This window comes from Lytechinus pictus, chromosome 11 (genome assembly GCF_037042905.1).
Source record: "Lytechinus pictus isolate F3 Inbred chromosome 11, Lp3.0, whole genome shotgun sequence".
Taxonomy (NCBI): domain Eukaryota; kingdom Metazoa; phylum Echinodermata; class Echinoidea; order Temnopleuroida; family Toxopneustidae; genus Lytechinus; species Lytechinus pictus.
This window is the reverse complement of record NC_087255.1, coordinates 13,834,104-13,850,279: the sequence shown is the minus strand read 5'-3', so window position 1 is coordinate 13,850,279 and position 16,176 is coordinate 13,834,104. Positions and strand designations below refer to the sequence as shown.

The following is a 16,176-nucleotide window of genomic DNA, read 5'->3' as shown; positions in this document are numbered from 1 at the left end:
ACTGTTTTACCATGGATAATAGACTAGATAAAACAATTATAATGTTTGCATTTACTTTGCTCATTTCCTACACCATACAAAATATTTCCTACTCTTTACTGAAATAATATCTGTATCAAGTTATTTAAACATAGATCCTGGCTTTATTGTCGTGAAGAGACGGCGCATAACGAACCTGTAGTAGAATCTTGAGTAGTTCATCGGCAGTCAGATTCCTTCCACAGTTCATCAGGGGTACCCAAATACAAGGACGAATTGTATCACCAACACAGATGGCTTCTATACGATAGTCCCCTGTATAAACAGAACACAGTACGGAGAATCTCAAATCGTATTGTATATTTTGTATGATATTTGCAAAGCAAAGCAAGATGAAAATCAATTAAAACAAAAATGTATCATCTAATTATTTTATTTCTAAAATTAATTCGTATATCTTTGAAAATAGGCCAGATCGCCGAAGAATACTCTTCATTCTATAATTCCAACGTCTGAATGTGACATGTTACCCATTCAAACATGTCAAAGGTATTTTCTTTCAAATATCAAAACGACCGTATGCAATTTCATGTATAATTACCTTTATTAATAGACCACAAACAGCTTAAATACGTCCAGATATTTCGTTAAGTCATCATTTCACAAAACAATTAAGCCACAATATCGTTATAGTTAGTATTTTGTAACGTCCTCCTCATAAAAGTAAGAAAACATACTATTAATGGTGTAATCAGGACAATTGGCATCAGTGGAGTTAGCCCTGCTGCCAATGTCTCCGGTATCAAACACGGCTTCGTAACCATAGCTTGTTATGTAAGATCCCGCTGGGCAGGTCACTGGAAAGAAATCGAACAAAATCACTTAAATTTGAGAATCTGTTCTTGGAGGTATGATTTCTAAAATTGAAAAAAAGAGTTGCAGCTCTATGCTGCTTAAGAATTCAAACTGAAAAATATTAAGTTACGCCAAACACATCTTCAAAATTTTTCTAACACTAGACTTGGGGGGGGGGGGGATAAAGAAATGCAATCATCCATACAATAACAACACCAATTCTACCATATTAAGGAATATAATTATTCTCTTTGAATTAAGTTGTCCTGGTGGATGTTTCATAAAGATGTTCGTAAGTTACGAGAGACTTTACGAACGATTGAAGGTCCTATTACAAGCTAAATCAACAACAATGAAAATTTGGCGCACATAATTTACTACAAGGAAATTATCACCAGTGACGTCGCTCATGAAGTGGCTCGTAACTTGCGAGCAGCGGCGTAACAGGGGTCGGTGGCCAGGGGGGGGGGGGGGGGGGCAAGAGCCAAAAATTTCCCGGTCATATCATGGTATGAACAGGCGTAATGGTGTAATGAGGCGACTATTTTGAAAAGGCCAGATATTGCGTATCGTGCAAAATTTATCTTTAAAAAAAATTGCGAGCGAGCGAGCAAAAATTTTGACCTTTTTGATACAAAAATCCAATTTTGACATGATATCCAGAGAATAACAAATGTCACTCTTCTCTCTTTAGATTCCCTTTTTTACGGTGGTCTGTAAGCCACTGTGAACAGGATTCTTTGCGGCAGTAGCGTGAGAGTAAAAAAAAAAAACCAGGGGTGCAGTATAGCACATGTGCTAAAAAGTTGCTTTATATAAGTCCCGAGCGAGCGAAGCGAGCGAGAAAAAAAATCACCTTTTCATGAGAATCTAACTTTGAGCTATTATTGACATTATATTCAGTAAATAAAATCATATCCCACACTTTTCCTTTGCTTTTCTTTCCTCCTTTTTTTTGGTTCTTGTTTGTAGAACTTTTTGGAGCCATGGCCCAACCCTTCCATACGCATTGCTGTGCGGTTGGGGTCCGGAATTTCTTGATATCAAACCTTGCAGATTGCCGCTATTATTTTTAATCAAATCGCGGGCATATACATAATATAGCTTTTACACAACACATTCATTCGACCCAGTTGCGTAATGAACCAAATACTTTGAGGGGGCAAAACATAGCAATGTGGGAAAAAATGTGTAAAAAGTTGCCAGCGTGCAAAGCGAGCTGGAAAAAAGAAATTGCCTATTGAAATTAAATTCTAATTATGTGATAGATTTTTTCCATTATATTCAGCAAATAACACATTTCATTGTTTCTATTCATTTCATTATACGTTGTCTCCTATAGTTACTTTTATTTCCTCTTGGGTGTGGAACCAAGACCAACCCCCCTCCCCCCGCGCCTATATGCAAGTGATTGAACGGGGGGCGTTATAGAGCAATTTGAAGGTTATAAATGAAGAGCCCCGACTGCGTGGGGTCTGGGGCAAAGCCCCGGTAGCTTATTTGCATGAAATTTATCTTTTCTTCCCGCTCTTAATTTCAATTATCGGCAGCCCGGTCGTGTTATTTTTTTTTCTTGTCCCTTTTCTCTGTTTTCCAATTTAGCTTTTGATTAATTACATCCTACCTTCGTTTTCGCTATTTTTTGCCGTTTTAATTTATTTCCCTCCGTGCTATCGCATTACATAGGCCTATTTCGGAATGATTTGTTCTTTCTCAAATGTTCTTCTTTCGTACATTTTCCATTTTAAAAAGTGTTTTTTCTTCGTTTTTCCCCCTTTCCCTTTCCTTTTCCCTTTCCCTTTCCCTTTCTTTCTCCCTCCTTTTTTTCTTTTTCCTATTTTTCTTTCATTTTCCCGGTGAAATCCTCCAGGGGGGGCAGCTTGCACCATGTCCATACAGTGCCAATACTCCTTAATTACATGCTCACTGAATAGGGTCACATCTTCAAACAATACACCCATGCATATCGTCAGGCCTTGATATTCTACATCTTAGGGCAAGGCCTTTTTTTAAATGACATGCTTTATAGCATAGAACAAATACGAAAAATCAAAAGGAGCTCAGAGATTATCCAAGGCAAGTGACAGGGACATTGAAGCCGTTCACTAGGGCATCTAAGACCATGGACGTGGATGGCATTGTATTGATTTAAGCCCTCATTCGTTTTCTTCTTGGGTCTCTTCACAAGTCATGCTCAGTGGAGGGAACAAAATCTAGCTTTGGATTTAAAAGACACCGGATCTTAGGCAGGGAACGGCTCCGGTAGGAGCCTTGTATAGATATAAATGGAAGTTGTAATTTTTTTCACATGAATATATTGATAATCTTCACCTGCACTGAATGTCTGAATGGATGCTGGATCTAGGAAGGTAGGATTTTCTTCAGCAAGATTTGTCATCGTCGAACGGATGATGGATAACTGCTCACTGTCTGGTACTGAACCATTGTATACGTAGACGCCAAACTCCGCCACAACGCTTCCAGAAGAAAAGGTATTCATGCTTGCTGCAACACTGGAATCGAAGTTATTCTGCAGAGGAGTCGTGATCTGTAACCAACAAGTAAAAGGTCAATTGTTTGAGTGCTTGTTAAACTATATATTTGAAGGGTAAACAAAGCAAAATGGTACAGTTGCTTGAACTGGCAATTTTGTGAATAGATATTGACAAGAGATAAGGACAGCTTTCACATTCGTCCCTTTAACTTACTACCAGAAATTTATGATCCTTCCTCCAAGTAACACCCACCTCCCCCAGCAGAATAAGGATATAGATCAGCACTATATGAAAGTTAAAGGTATTTCAGAGTAACAAAACAGTAAAATGCAGTCGGGTGGTGCAGTAACGCATCATATGAGTTAATAAAATATTACATAATCATACTCACGAAATTGATCAATTCATTGGACAGCTGAAAAAAGTATAAAGATGTTCTATCCAATAGACTATTGTTGAAAGTCCTGGTTAAAAATGTAGCTACTACTACATAGTTATCAACACCTAAAAAAAAAGATAATACATAAACTATCAATTGCTCCTACCATGTATGATTGAAAAATATATAGTTTTTGTGTATCATTTTTAAGGTGTGGGTGAAAAGTTGAATGATGACATACAACTTATAAAAAACTATTGCAGAGTTGCACAGAAAGGAAAACTAAAACTATTTCTAAGTAATTGGATAGTAAACCTTGGATACAATTCACAAGCTGATAAGTACTGAAAAGTTAACATTGTAGCATGCTTTCGGTAAGTTATGTACAGAACTTCCAGTGGAGCAGAAATGGTGAAGATCTGGGGCTCTTAAACAGACCTCACTACACTGCTACAGATTTCAACATTTGGCAACTTCAAAGTCCCACGAGTTATCTCGTAAGACTACGTAGCGTATGGATGAGTGGACGCTTACATGGAACAAGTCTGCGCGTTACAGTCCTTCACGGACTTAAATCCTGTTGCAGATCTAAGAGAATCTACTTTTTTCTGCAGCTTCTCCATTTTGGGCACGCACTAAAGATTCTTCATGACTTGTACATCCGAGTAGATATGATGAAAACAGACTCATACAACGGCTTCTCAGTAATAGAAACTGGGGTTAAATAATCAGATACAATTTAGACAACACTACCACCTTTCACTCAACTGACGGGTGCCCCAGAAACAATGCTCAATCATCTTAATACATTTGCCTTAGTTTAGGACGTGAAGGCCAGAGTAGGTGAGAATTTCAATAGACATAATCATGAAGCAAGATTATACTATACAAGAAGACGGAACCTTGCAGCACACTTTTTAAAGTGCAATCTTTTAGCCAGAAACTCCTATTTGAGACTGAGTCCGCATATTTATTTATTTATTTATTTATTAACAATATTTTAACAGGATATACAGGCAAGGGACTCTTGATAACGTGAGTTACAGCAAAATCACTCAGTCTCCGACAGGTTAGAACAATGACTCACCGTTAACCGTGAGCAAGGCTTGATTCGTTGTAGCAGTGGTGCCATCTTCACCGATAGCAGAGCAGTAATAATATCCCTGATCTTCGGCAAGAGCTGGGTTGATCACTAATGGAGATTGGTTTTCATTGTTCGGGATAGGGGCACTATCCTTGAACCACCTGAAGCTCTGAGCGTTCTGGAAAGAACACGAGAAGGTGACCCGATCCTCAAAATCAACCATCTGAGACACGGGGTTGGTGACAACCGCAAGGGGCTCTAAAAATGAGATATGATATTGCAAACAAAAGTCATATTCGATCCTAGCTCAGTAACTATATAATTCAATAGTGATATATATGGTTTATATTGCAGGCTCAATTCGTCTTTATATTCTAATATAAATGGCGTGAATAATCATCGACAACATCATCATCATCTTCATCATCCCAATCAAAGCTATCACAAACACCAATTGTTACTAATTACGATGTAAAGCGATAAGAAACAAAGTTAGAAGTACTACATAAATGTAACTATTATCAGTATTATTATTATTATGACGTACCAGTAGAAATGATATATAATACTTATACTTATATGCGCCAGAAGATCTTCCCGTGACAAATGTTTTAGAGGAAAAAAATGAGTAAAGTGTATGGCTTTGTAAACGATATGGGTAGCACAAATGAACTTGGTTCATTTGTCATTAAAAGTAAAGCTTTGATCTTTTCTTATGGTTTGAAATAACACTTTCTTCCTCTTCAAACTACACAATTGCATCTTCATCCACTAATGCTCTCCACCCCCCCCCCCTCTTCCAAAAAAAAGATAATTAGGCAGAATACTTCTTCTCACCTTGTTCTACAATCACAGTGTTACAATTAACATCTGTAAACGATTGTGGACAGGTGCAAACATACGATGATCCGTCATCAGTATTAGTACATGTTCCTCCATTTTGGCAAGGTGATAGGGTGCAAGGTTCTAAAGCTGTAGGTGAAATTGTAGGTAAAGTGAATTACAGTCAGATCTATACTGCAAAGGAGCTTGGAAATATTTTGGAACATAAAGTATTAGTACCAGTCACTCCATTTGGGCAAGGATGCATTGCGTAAAAGGTATCTACTTTGAGTTTCAATAGATTCACTGAAGGAAACACATTAGTTTTGGTCATCATTTTAAATTCACGAAGAGTGCTGTAGTATAAGTGTCTCCATCAAGACAGGGATACTTAGTTGGTTTACTTAAATATTTTAATGTGCATGGGGTAGTATTTACCACATTGGCGGTATTTATAGGCCTTAAAAATGTATGCAGAGTATTTATATGATTTCAGTTCTCATAATTTCTTTCCCTGCACAAAAATTTAACGTATAGAAAAGTCGACTCCTTTAACATTTAACCCAACTTTATTTTAAAAATTCCGGAAAATTAATATGTATTGATACTAAGATAACGAACATTATTTAATACAAGTTTCTTTATTTGGCCATTACCATGAATTGCTTATGAGAGCGAACTTTATATGTTATTTAAATAGAGTTCAGAAAGTTGTTCATAATCAAACATAGAGTTCCTTCATTAATTCCTTTGGGGGAAAAAAATAATTTTGTACACAGGTTTATGAAACAAAATCTAATGTATGGTCAACCGTAAAAGGTCACGAAAGAGCTTGAACCGTTTCCTGTTGTCAGAACCATGGTTACATGATAAGAAACTGAGAAACACTTGGATATCATCACGTTAAAAAAATAACAAGGTCAAGATCATAATGGCTATTGATTTAAGGCCTACATATTACATATCCCATGTCAAATAATTTCGCCGTTTTGACTATGACATTAAGACCGAGACTCCTCAAGAATTACAACCTTTGTTTCCATGGAAACAAGAACGAAAGTTTTAGCAGGATTATTTATTGCTTTCAATTTCGAAAACATTCATTGAACATGAATGATACTCCGTACCTTCACAGAATGTGCCATTGCCGGAGAATCCCTCCATACACGTACACAGGTAGCTGCCACTTAAATCGTTACATCGAGCGTTGCTGTCACACACGGGAGGTGACGCGTTACATTCGTTGATGTTCACGCATGTATATGTGGTTGTGTCACTCGTTATGGTGACATCCGTCGTGTATCCAGCGTCGCACGAACAAGAGAAGGTGCTGATGCCCCCGTTGCATGTCGATACCGTAGGGCAAGGGGAGAATCTTTGGCATATATCAATGACTAGAATGAGATACAATCAGAAGAGAGATATATGATACAAATCAACTCTGTGGATATGACATTTACGATTTCTCCGTTATCACTGTTCAAATGAGATGGTTATGGAGGAATGAAAATAAGATACAAGCTCTCATCATCGCTTTTATGATTGAATATTCCCCTTTCCGTATGGAAGTCCAACACAGCAGTCAAAAGCTAACATTTTATAGACTTATGGGGATATCAAACAAAAAAATTGTATATTTTTGATAAATAAGACTTGGCATATTGCAGGGCAAAATGTATTTTTGAAACCGTGATTGATATTGATTTATTCATTTACAAATTACATCAGTCGTATTAAGATAGGAAATATGACTTCAAGAAACCATGTATAATTATTACTTAACAAGATTTTGGGATATTGATAATGACAATACTACTACTACTACTACTCACAATAATAACAATAATAATGATAAGATTAATGATAATAATAATGATAATAATAATCCGTACAATTTATAACAGGCTTCATGAAAACCAGCCTTATGATTATGTTTCAACGCGCAAAGATGAAATTATGAACAGTCCCATAAATTTTTGGAATATATATTAAACAACAAAGCACACGAATGTCAAAACACCATTAAGGAAACTAATCAGAAATAAAAGAAATAATCCAACACAACAAAATCAGTATGATAAGGATGCCGTTTCATTAAAACGCATTTCAATTCTAGAACCTCGATGATCATTAATAATTTGGCATTTGATTTGGCTGATTTAATTTGTCACAGTTGCATTTATGATTGACGATTTTTTTTTTTAATTAAACCCATGTCTATATACCTTGGCAAGTGGGTAGATCAGTGGAAAGTTCACCGTTAGCCTGGCAACCGATAGAGGCGTTGCCGATGAGGTCATATCCCTGCTGACATTCATACATGCACATTGTGTTATAGTCTATCATTATCTCTTCACCACACTGTGTGTTTGGTGTAGTCAGATTTGCTGGGAACATTGGGATGTTGCACGTCACAACTGCCGAGGTTGATAATACATAAAAAAACAGAACTTATGATTTTTACACAAACCCCATTTTCAATGAGAAGGGCAAGGTAGGGCGACTCTGAAGAACTTATTAGGATAGATAATGGTAGGAATGATTACGTTTCCAAACGCTTAATGCTCTATAATTTAATATATTCATGAACACTTTCTTATTTAACAAAATTTAAACATTCTCTAGACTGCGCAACATCGTATTGAAACTACCTGTGTTTGATATTAAATGGAAAAAACAAATAAAGTCCAGTGCACTATCCAATTCACACCGTTCTATTGTCCTATTTCATGCGCATCCGACCACCATACAGGTAAATAATAAAAGGCACACATCTTCACAAATTTAATGCCCATGATGAAGGTACGTGTAGGTCTATACTTAAGGTGAAAATAATATGATTTAGTATGGACACAGTAATATGTGGGTCACTGCTATTACTATCGATTCCAGTGTGTGGAGGTGCCGTGGCCGAGTGGTCTAAGGTGCCTGGCTATACATGGAAAGTCCGGGGTTCGATCCCCGGCCGCAGCACCTATGCCCGTGAGCAAGGCATTTAATCTACAATAATCTACAATGGTCTTTTATCTTGCTTTCAAATAAATGGAAATGCTATATGCATTATTGGTAACTAGGTGTGCACTTGTTTTAAAAAAAATTAACCGAAACCCCCAAAGTTAGATGGGACACAAAATGACGTGTGAGACAAAATCTCTTAAAGGTCTAAAGCAAGGAAAAATTTTGACCTTTTCAAAATAAAAATCTAATTAGTGATACATATGTCATTCTATTTTAGAAACGAGTCATAGCTTACCCTTTTCCTTTAACTTTCTCTCTTTTCTTCTTAATCTATTCAAGTCCCCCTCCCCCATTTTTACATTAGTGGTTGATTTAGTTTACCATTGATTCACATTTTACAAGTTTGCCGATAATATAAGGAAATGTGGTGGGAAAAGCTTTTGAATGCGTGCTATAAATTTGATCATGTTGCTATAAGTGGTGTCTATGCAGGGTCAAATATTTCATGCTCTTAATTTCACAATCTGTGGTTTACAAGCGTTTCAATTGAGTGCTCCAAATACAAAGCAAGTCTTACCATTACAGTAAGGCACTGCGGCTGAGAGAAGACCATCAGTCTGGCAAGTGATATTCTCAACACCGATTAGAGAATATCCTATGGAACACTCAAAACTGCAAGTTGTATTAAAGACTATGGTGCTTCCGGCATCACAGTTGACAGAAGATGACAATTCTTCTGAGAATACCTCCGGGAGGGAACAGGATACAACTTAAAAGACAAACACCAAAAGAAAAAGTAAAATAAATCATGCATCACACTTTATGATCCCCCTCCCAACGTATTACAAAACTAAACAATGCCTAGAAAAACAAAAAAAAATCATAACGTATATTTTACAAAAACAAAATGCATTTTGAGCATTATTTTCAATCGCTAATAACTTTAGAAAATGTAAAATCAAAAGCACAGGACAAAATGATATCGACCAGGAATCTCCCATCATTTTTTTTTTATTTTAAGCTGGAAATGAAAGTAAAAATGCTCATTGTAAGATCAAATTGCAAGGATTTGCCAATATAATCACATAGTTTCCTGATATTCTCATCCTCCACTGATTCATGACTGAAAATACTACTTGTACCATGAAAAAATACGTACGAATTTAAAAAAATGAACACAAATTTATGATTTTTTTCTAATAGAAAATAATTTACCCACGATAATGAATATTATAATTTATAAAACATCCAGTTCGCACAGCACATTATAATCGGTATTTGGGTGAATTCTTACTGTTACAGGTTGGAAAATCATCGGAAAAGTTTCCACTGGCCAGGCAACTCAAAGATGGCATTCCTTGTAGAGTATATCCATTTTCGCATGAAAATTCACAGGATGTATTGTATCCAACTTGTTGTCCCATCGGACATGTAGTTGAAAGAGGTGGTAGTATCTGTGGTACGCCACACGTCTCAACTGTAAAATATAATTCGATAACAATATTCAGTACAGGTAATATACCTGAAAAGTAATACATATTTAATTACCAAATGAGCATTATTAGTGGCAATGTATGCAATGTAACGTAATTCCTTGCACAATATGTACATCATCTGTGTTAAGTTTATAGGAAGCCAATTCTTTTTTAAATTCTGTTTTTATTATAGCAAATTATAGTCATTTGCAAAATTTATAAATGATTATTAAGTGATTGCAAAGCACATAAACACAAATTGGTTACACAAAAAAACAAAAAAGAAAAATAACAAAAACAATAATAGAATAATCTTAATTCATATCCCCTACCCACTTATCCCCTCCCTCCTCCCCAAAAGAGGAATGTAGCAAATTGATGACTTAATATCAGTGTTATCTATACAAAGTTAGGTGATTTGATATAAATATTGATGAAATTCAAAGACAGAAACTGGTTATCTAAGACAAAATAATAAAAAGGTTTTTAAACGAACAAGTATATTGAGGAAACTAAGGTACAAGTTCCATGACAAAATTTGAGATCTGATGTCTACGACCATAAAATTGAAATATGTCAATATAGTGCAGTATTGGTACACAAAATATATAATGTTAGTGATCATGTAACCTGCTGACATTTTGCGAAAACCAATTATAAAGTAAATCGCCACTTCTTAAAGTGAACGGGCAACTTGTGTTTTTTTTCTTAGCTATCAAATATTCCAGGTCCGGCTGTTTTTTAACAGATGTTTAAAATAAAGCAAAACTCGGAAGATTATTCTAAAATTTTAAGAAGTCAAATCTTTCAAACTTAAATTACATTTCATTTTTTCTGTCCTTACTGGGTTCCTTCCTCATTTTTAAATGATGAACATGATGAATAAATCCATTTCAATATTTATTCCCAGTCAATTATGAGTTATTTGAGTATTAAATGAGTTGAAAAAAACATTTAAGATACCTGTCACAATCAATTGGCAATCCATAGTTAAACCAAAACTTTAAGATCAGAGTTCAGAATACGGACCATAGATCCTAAGTATTTATGTCATGACATCCTAAATTCCTCACAACAATTCATCGATTTACGTCAAATAAATATCCTACATTAAATGCAAAAATGCATACATGTTACCAAATAGAAAAACTGAAACAGCATAACATATTTATATATATATACTCACTTTGGCAATTTGGTACCTCATCAGAAAAGTTTCCGCTGGCCAGGCAAGTCAAAGATGGCATTCCTTGTAGAGTATAGCCATTTTCACATGAAAATTCACAGGATGTATTGTATCTAACGTGTTGTCCCATTGGACATGATGTTGAAAGAGGTGATAGCAACTGTGGTACGCCACACGTCTCAACTGTAAAACAGAATTCGATAACATTATTCAGTACAGGTAAAAGAACTATAAAGTAATAAATACTTAGTTACCAAATGAGCATCATTATAGGCAATGTACGCAATGTAACGTCATTTCTAACACTATACTGTACATCATCAAAAATGTTATTATTTAAGAGAGATGTTAGGGTTCCTAGACATTTGCTCTGGCGACAACTGCTCAGATGGAAAATCATAACTCTAACCCTATGCCCTCTGAGATATTTAGACAGAAGCAAATGTCTCAGGTTATGTCATACCACCAGACTATTGTGTTAACAAACTTTGAATCGCTTATTATTGGGTTCTTAAAAATATTCTTAGGAATGCCAAGGTCCAAACTTACTTTCACACGTTGGCAAGCTGTCAGAAAGAGACGAGTTATCCAAACACGTAACTGATGAAGATCCAACCAGATTATATCCCGTATCACATGAAAATGAGCAGGTTTGTGTGTAATTGATGGATTGTCCGTCATTGCATTGTGACGTCATAGATGACAAGCGTGATGGAAACTCAGGTATGGAACAGGATACAACTATAAGCAGAAAAAAGCAGAATGATTTTACCCTATTCATTAAAATAGATATGCAAGTTTAACATGAATATGGATTTATTTCTTAATTACATGTAGGTGATAAAGATATGTCCGTTAGAACTTCAGTTCCAAACAAACTGCAAGACATAAAGCGTATGATTTCTAAGGAGCGTTGTGGCCCAGTGGATTAATCTTCTGAATATGAAACAGAGGATCGTTGGTTCAACTCCCAGCGACGGCGTAATTTCCTTCAGCAAGAAACACATCCGCATTGTGCTGCACTCACCCATGGTGAGGTGAATGGGTACCCAGTAGGAAGAATTTCCTTGAATGCTTGAGCGCCTAGGCAGCTCAGCTAAAGCCGGGGTAATAATAGCAGGGCCCACTGGTAGAACAGTTTTCGAAACTGAAGCGGCTACCCTGGGTAAATATACCTATATTATTAGTAGTATTATTATTATAAAGGAACTGTCAAAAATATAAGTAAAAGTAGGAATGCTCTTTGGATGAACCGACTGCAAGATTACTTATACATATGTTAATTTTCGGTAAATTGATTTTTTTAGTTTCATCAAGAATTATATTTGGATCAATATTGATGAATAAAATTATATTTTTTTGTTATGACAAGAGAAACATAAATTACTTAATATTAGGCAGTACCTTGATGTCACGGCAAAAGAACACAATTTCCCACAGAGTGTTCGACAGTGTGTTCACAGCGTGTTTACACTAAGGATCGCCATGTTTAATCAGCCTTTTTCTGTTGAATTTCAGCCTTATAACAGTATGAATCACCATTTTGGAAAGACCACTGAGACCACTATGTGAACACACTATGAATACCCACATTGTTGTTGTGTCCAGAGTGTGAAGTAATCCTCACATTGTTGATTTTGAGTATTTTAGCAGTGTGAAACATATCAAATAGTCCATTTATTCATCATACTCTGAGCACTCACACTGCCGAGGTGTCCACTGTGGACAATTATCCATGCACTTTTAAATATGAACATTTAATCATGTTAATCACATTATCCCAGGACCAAAATCCAATTGAAACCAGTTGGATTTCCAACTGGTTTCAATTGGTTTCAATTGGTTTTAACTGGTTTCAATTGGTTTTAACTGGTATTTAACAATTTCCAGTTGAAACAAATTGATCCAGTTGGGTAACTGGAAATCCTAACTGGAACCAGTTGGGTAACTGGAAATGACTTCCAATTGGAAATGATTTCTAACTGGAACCAGTTGAGTAACTGGAAATCCCAACTGGAACCAGTTGGGCAACTGGAAATCCTAACTGGAACCAGTTGGGTAACTGGAAATGACTTCCAACTGGAAATGATTTCTAACTGGAACCAGTTGGGTAACTGGAAATCCTAACTTGAACCATGCAGTTGTGTAACTGGATATCCTAACTGGTACCAATTGGGTAACTGGAGATGACTTCTAACTGGAAAGATGGGTAACTGGAAATGAATTCTAATTGGAACCAGTTGGGTAACTGGAAATGATTTCCAATTGGTTTCCAATTGGTAATTTTCCAGTTACCCAACTGGATCCAATTGAAACCAGTTGATTTGCATATTATCTGCCAGTGTGCACAGATTAATGTTTTATGAGATTCATCATCATTAACAATGTATCTATTTAATTATTTTCAATTTCAAGTACCACACTTTTTAAAGATAAGTATTTAGAATACTTAGCAGTGAAAACCATGTTCATAAATGTTATAGATTATAATTAAAAACAGATTAAAGGATAATTAGTACAACACTAACTGTTTCCAAATTACATCAAATAAAAATACATATATTTGAAGATCTTCCATATAAATATATACATATGGAAGTCTGTATTTTATCAATGCCCTTTACATTGGCATTAATAGACATATAACACTGCTTCTGTGTTGGCATGAGCAATAGTTAGTGCAAATGCTAATTAATTTGTAACTAATTAAGTTCATTCCAACTGGAAGTTCCAATTGGATCCAGTTGGAAACCAATTGGTTTCAACTGGTTCCAGTTGAAACCAGTTGCCTCCAATTGGAGTCAATTGGTTTTAATAGGGAAATTGGAACAACTGGAACCAATTGACACCAATTGCCAACTGGTTCCAGTTGCCCAATTGGTTTTAACTGGAACCAATTGGCATCTGGTTTTCAATTGGAACTAATTAGTTTTAACTGGAACCAATTGGCAACTGGTTTTCAATTGGAACCAGTTGTTCCAATTTCCCTATTGAAACCAGTTGGCCAACTGGTTTCAATTGGTTTTGCCCTAATTGGTTTTAACTGGGTTTTGGTCCTGGGATGTGAACACACTGCGATCCTACCAGCAGTGACTGTACATAACAGTCTTTGGATATATTTTTAAAGGTGTTGATGAATTTAAAAATCTCTGATTTGACATCTAAAACATATCCATTTGTGTTGTAGTGCCATATTGTAATATTGGAGAGCATTATGTAAAGCGCATAGATCAGTTTTAATTGATTATGAGCTACATGTATATAAGCACCAGTTTATTATTATTATTATTCATTATTTGGATGAACCTTACCTGAACAGGTAGGAATAGATGCTGATACTTCTCCATTACTCTGGCAAGTAATAGTACTACTACCAACTAAATCGTGTCCTTCTGAACACTCGAATGTACACAGTGAATTAAAGTCAATGGAGCTTCCAGCGTCACAGTCTACAGAAGACAGTTCTTGAGAGAATGTCTCAGGTAGAAGACAGGTCACAACTGAACAAAAAAACAGGAATAGCAAGGATAAATGACACATCACCTTAACGGATAAATGCAAGAAAAGCCCAAAGGTTTTTATTCTGGAATCGGGTGTAATTTAACGTCTTGTCTAAAATTTTTGTTTAACTATGGCCAGCCAATTGTGACATAAATTTCTAACATTAGAGGTCCGGTCTATCAGCTCATTTGCTCACGTCGTTCTTAACTGTCTTAGGAGGATAAATGAGATAACTGTCTTCAGTATTAAAGAATTAAGAAAAATCACAGGAAACATGACAAGTTGACAACGTAGACAGAATGTTAACATGTCTGGCTTCCCATACTTTTAGGACAGAGCATGAGAGCAAGATCATGGTCTGAGTCAAACCCAACTCCAGAATACGGCAAAAGTATTTACCAAATGGCTGCCTCGAATCCACACAAAGAATTTGTTCATCAATATAGAATAACTCTTAATATTACATTTTGAATAATAGGTGCATGGCTGTAATACACATCCAGATAGGAATTTCTAAGCGACATATAAATATACTCACTTTGGCAGGTTGGTATCTCATTAGAAAAGTTTCCGCTGGCCAAGCAACTCAACGGTGACATTCCTTGTAGAGTATAGCCATTTTCACATGAAAATTCACAGGATGTATTGTATGAAACTTGTTGTTCCATTGGGCATGATGTTGAAAGAGGTGGTAGCAGCTGTGGTACGCCACACGTCCCAACTTTAAAACATAATTCGATGGCAAAATTCATGAAATTAACTGAATAAAGTAATAGTTCATTATTAAGTTACCCTTTGCAATAAAGGCAATGTAATTTCATTTTATTATAAATCATTAAAAAAATCTGTATTGGATGGTATTAAGATATATGAGATAGCCAAGACAGATAACCAAGCGCGTTTGGTCCATAGCGCGTCACGTGATATGATTGAAATCAATGTATTTTCCCAGCCGGTCCACCTTCGATGAATATATTGACCAACTGGTCCATGAATATATTTTTCTACGTGTATGGCGCCCTCTTTTGGATTAGATGTTACCAACTATACGGAAATAAAATATGTGGGACTAAAGTAGCGATCGTTTGCAATCGATCAACACTCGATATCAATTGGTATCAATCAATGCGGAGTTTGAGTTCGACGACGACGACGTAGGAGCTAGCCTACTACGAGTTAGGTTTAACGTTAGATCTAACGTTAGGCCTTCTTCAGATACTAAAATTTAGCTTAGATTTGTGTAAACAGGAATAACCGTCATTTCTGAAATTCTGGGGATTTATTTAACGATTTCTGGATATGTATTGGTGAGTGGGGCCAACGTTTTTTTAGCAGTCACAAGCTTAGTTTTAAAACTTTTAACAGTTACCGGTAGTTTTGGATTTTGCCTAACGAGTAACGTCAAAGATTTGTGGTGATGGCTGATGAGCAATGAATAAAAT

At 35.9% G+C, this 16,176-nt stretch overlaps 1 protein-coding gene across 2 annotated transcripts in view; it reads right to left on the bottom strand.

The window, feature by feature from the left end:
* LOC129271801 (uncharacterized) overlaps positions 1-16,176 on the bottom strand; it is a 90,092-nt gene that overhangs the window by 17,361 nt on the left and 56,555 nt on the right. For both annotated transcript variants that reach the window (XM_064106825.1, XM_064106826.1), the window contains 14 exons: positions 15,273-15,455; positions 14,545-14,733; positions 11,783-11,974; positions 11,234-11,416; positions 9,867-10,049; positions 9,150-9,341; positions 7,840-8,031; positions 6,742-7,008; positions 5,630-5,764; positions 4,796-5,050; positions 3,721-3,833; positions 3,166-3,382; positions 717-836; positions 176-294 (listed from right to left, as the gene is read on the bottom strand). In XM_064106825.1, the coding sequence (XP_063962895.1) occupies positions 176-294; positions 717-836; positions 3,166-3,382; positions 3,721-3,833; positions 4,796-5,050; positions 5,630-5,764; positions 6,742-7,008; positions 7,840-8,031; positions 9,150-9,341; positions 9,867-10,049; positions 11,234-11,416; positions 11,783-11,974; positions 14,545-14,733; positions 15,273-15,455 (2,540 nt within the window). The remainder of the gene's footprint in view (positions 1-175; positions 295-716; positions 837-3,165; positions 3,383-3,720; positions 3,834-4,795; positions 5,051-5,629; positions 5,765-6,741; positions 7,009-7,839; positions 8,032-9,149; positions 9,342-9,866; positions 10,050-11,233; positions 11,417-11,782; positions 11,975-14,544; positions 14,734-15,272; positions 15,456-16,176) is intronic.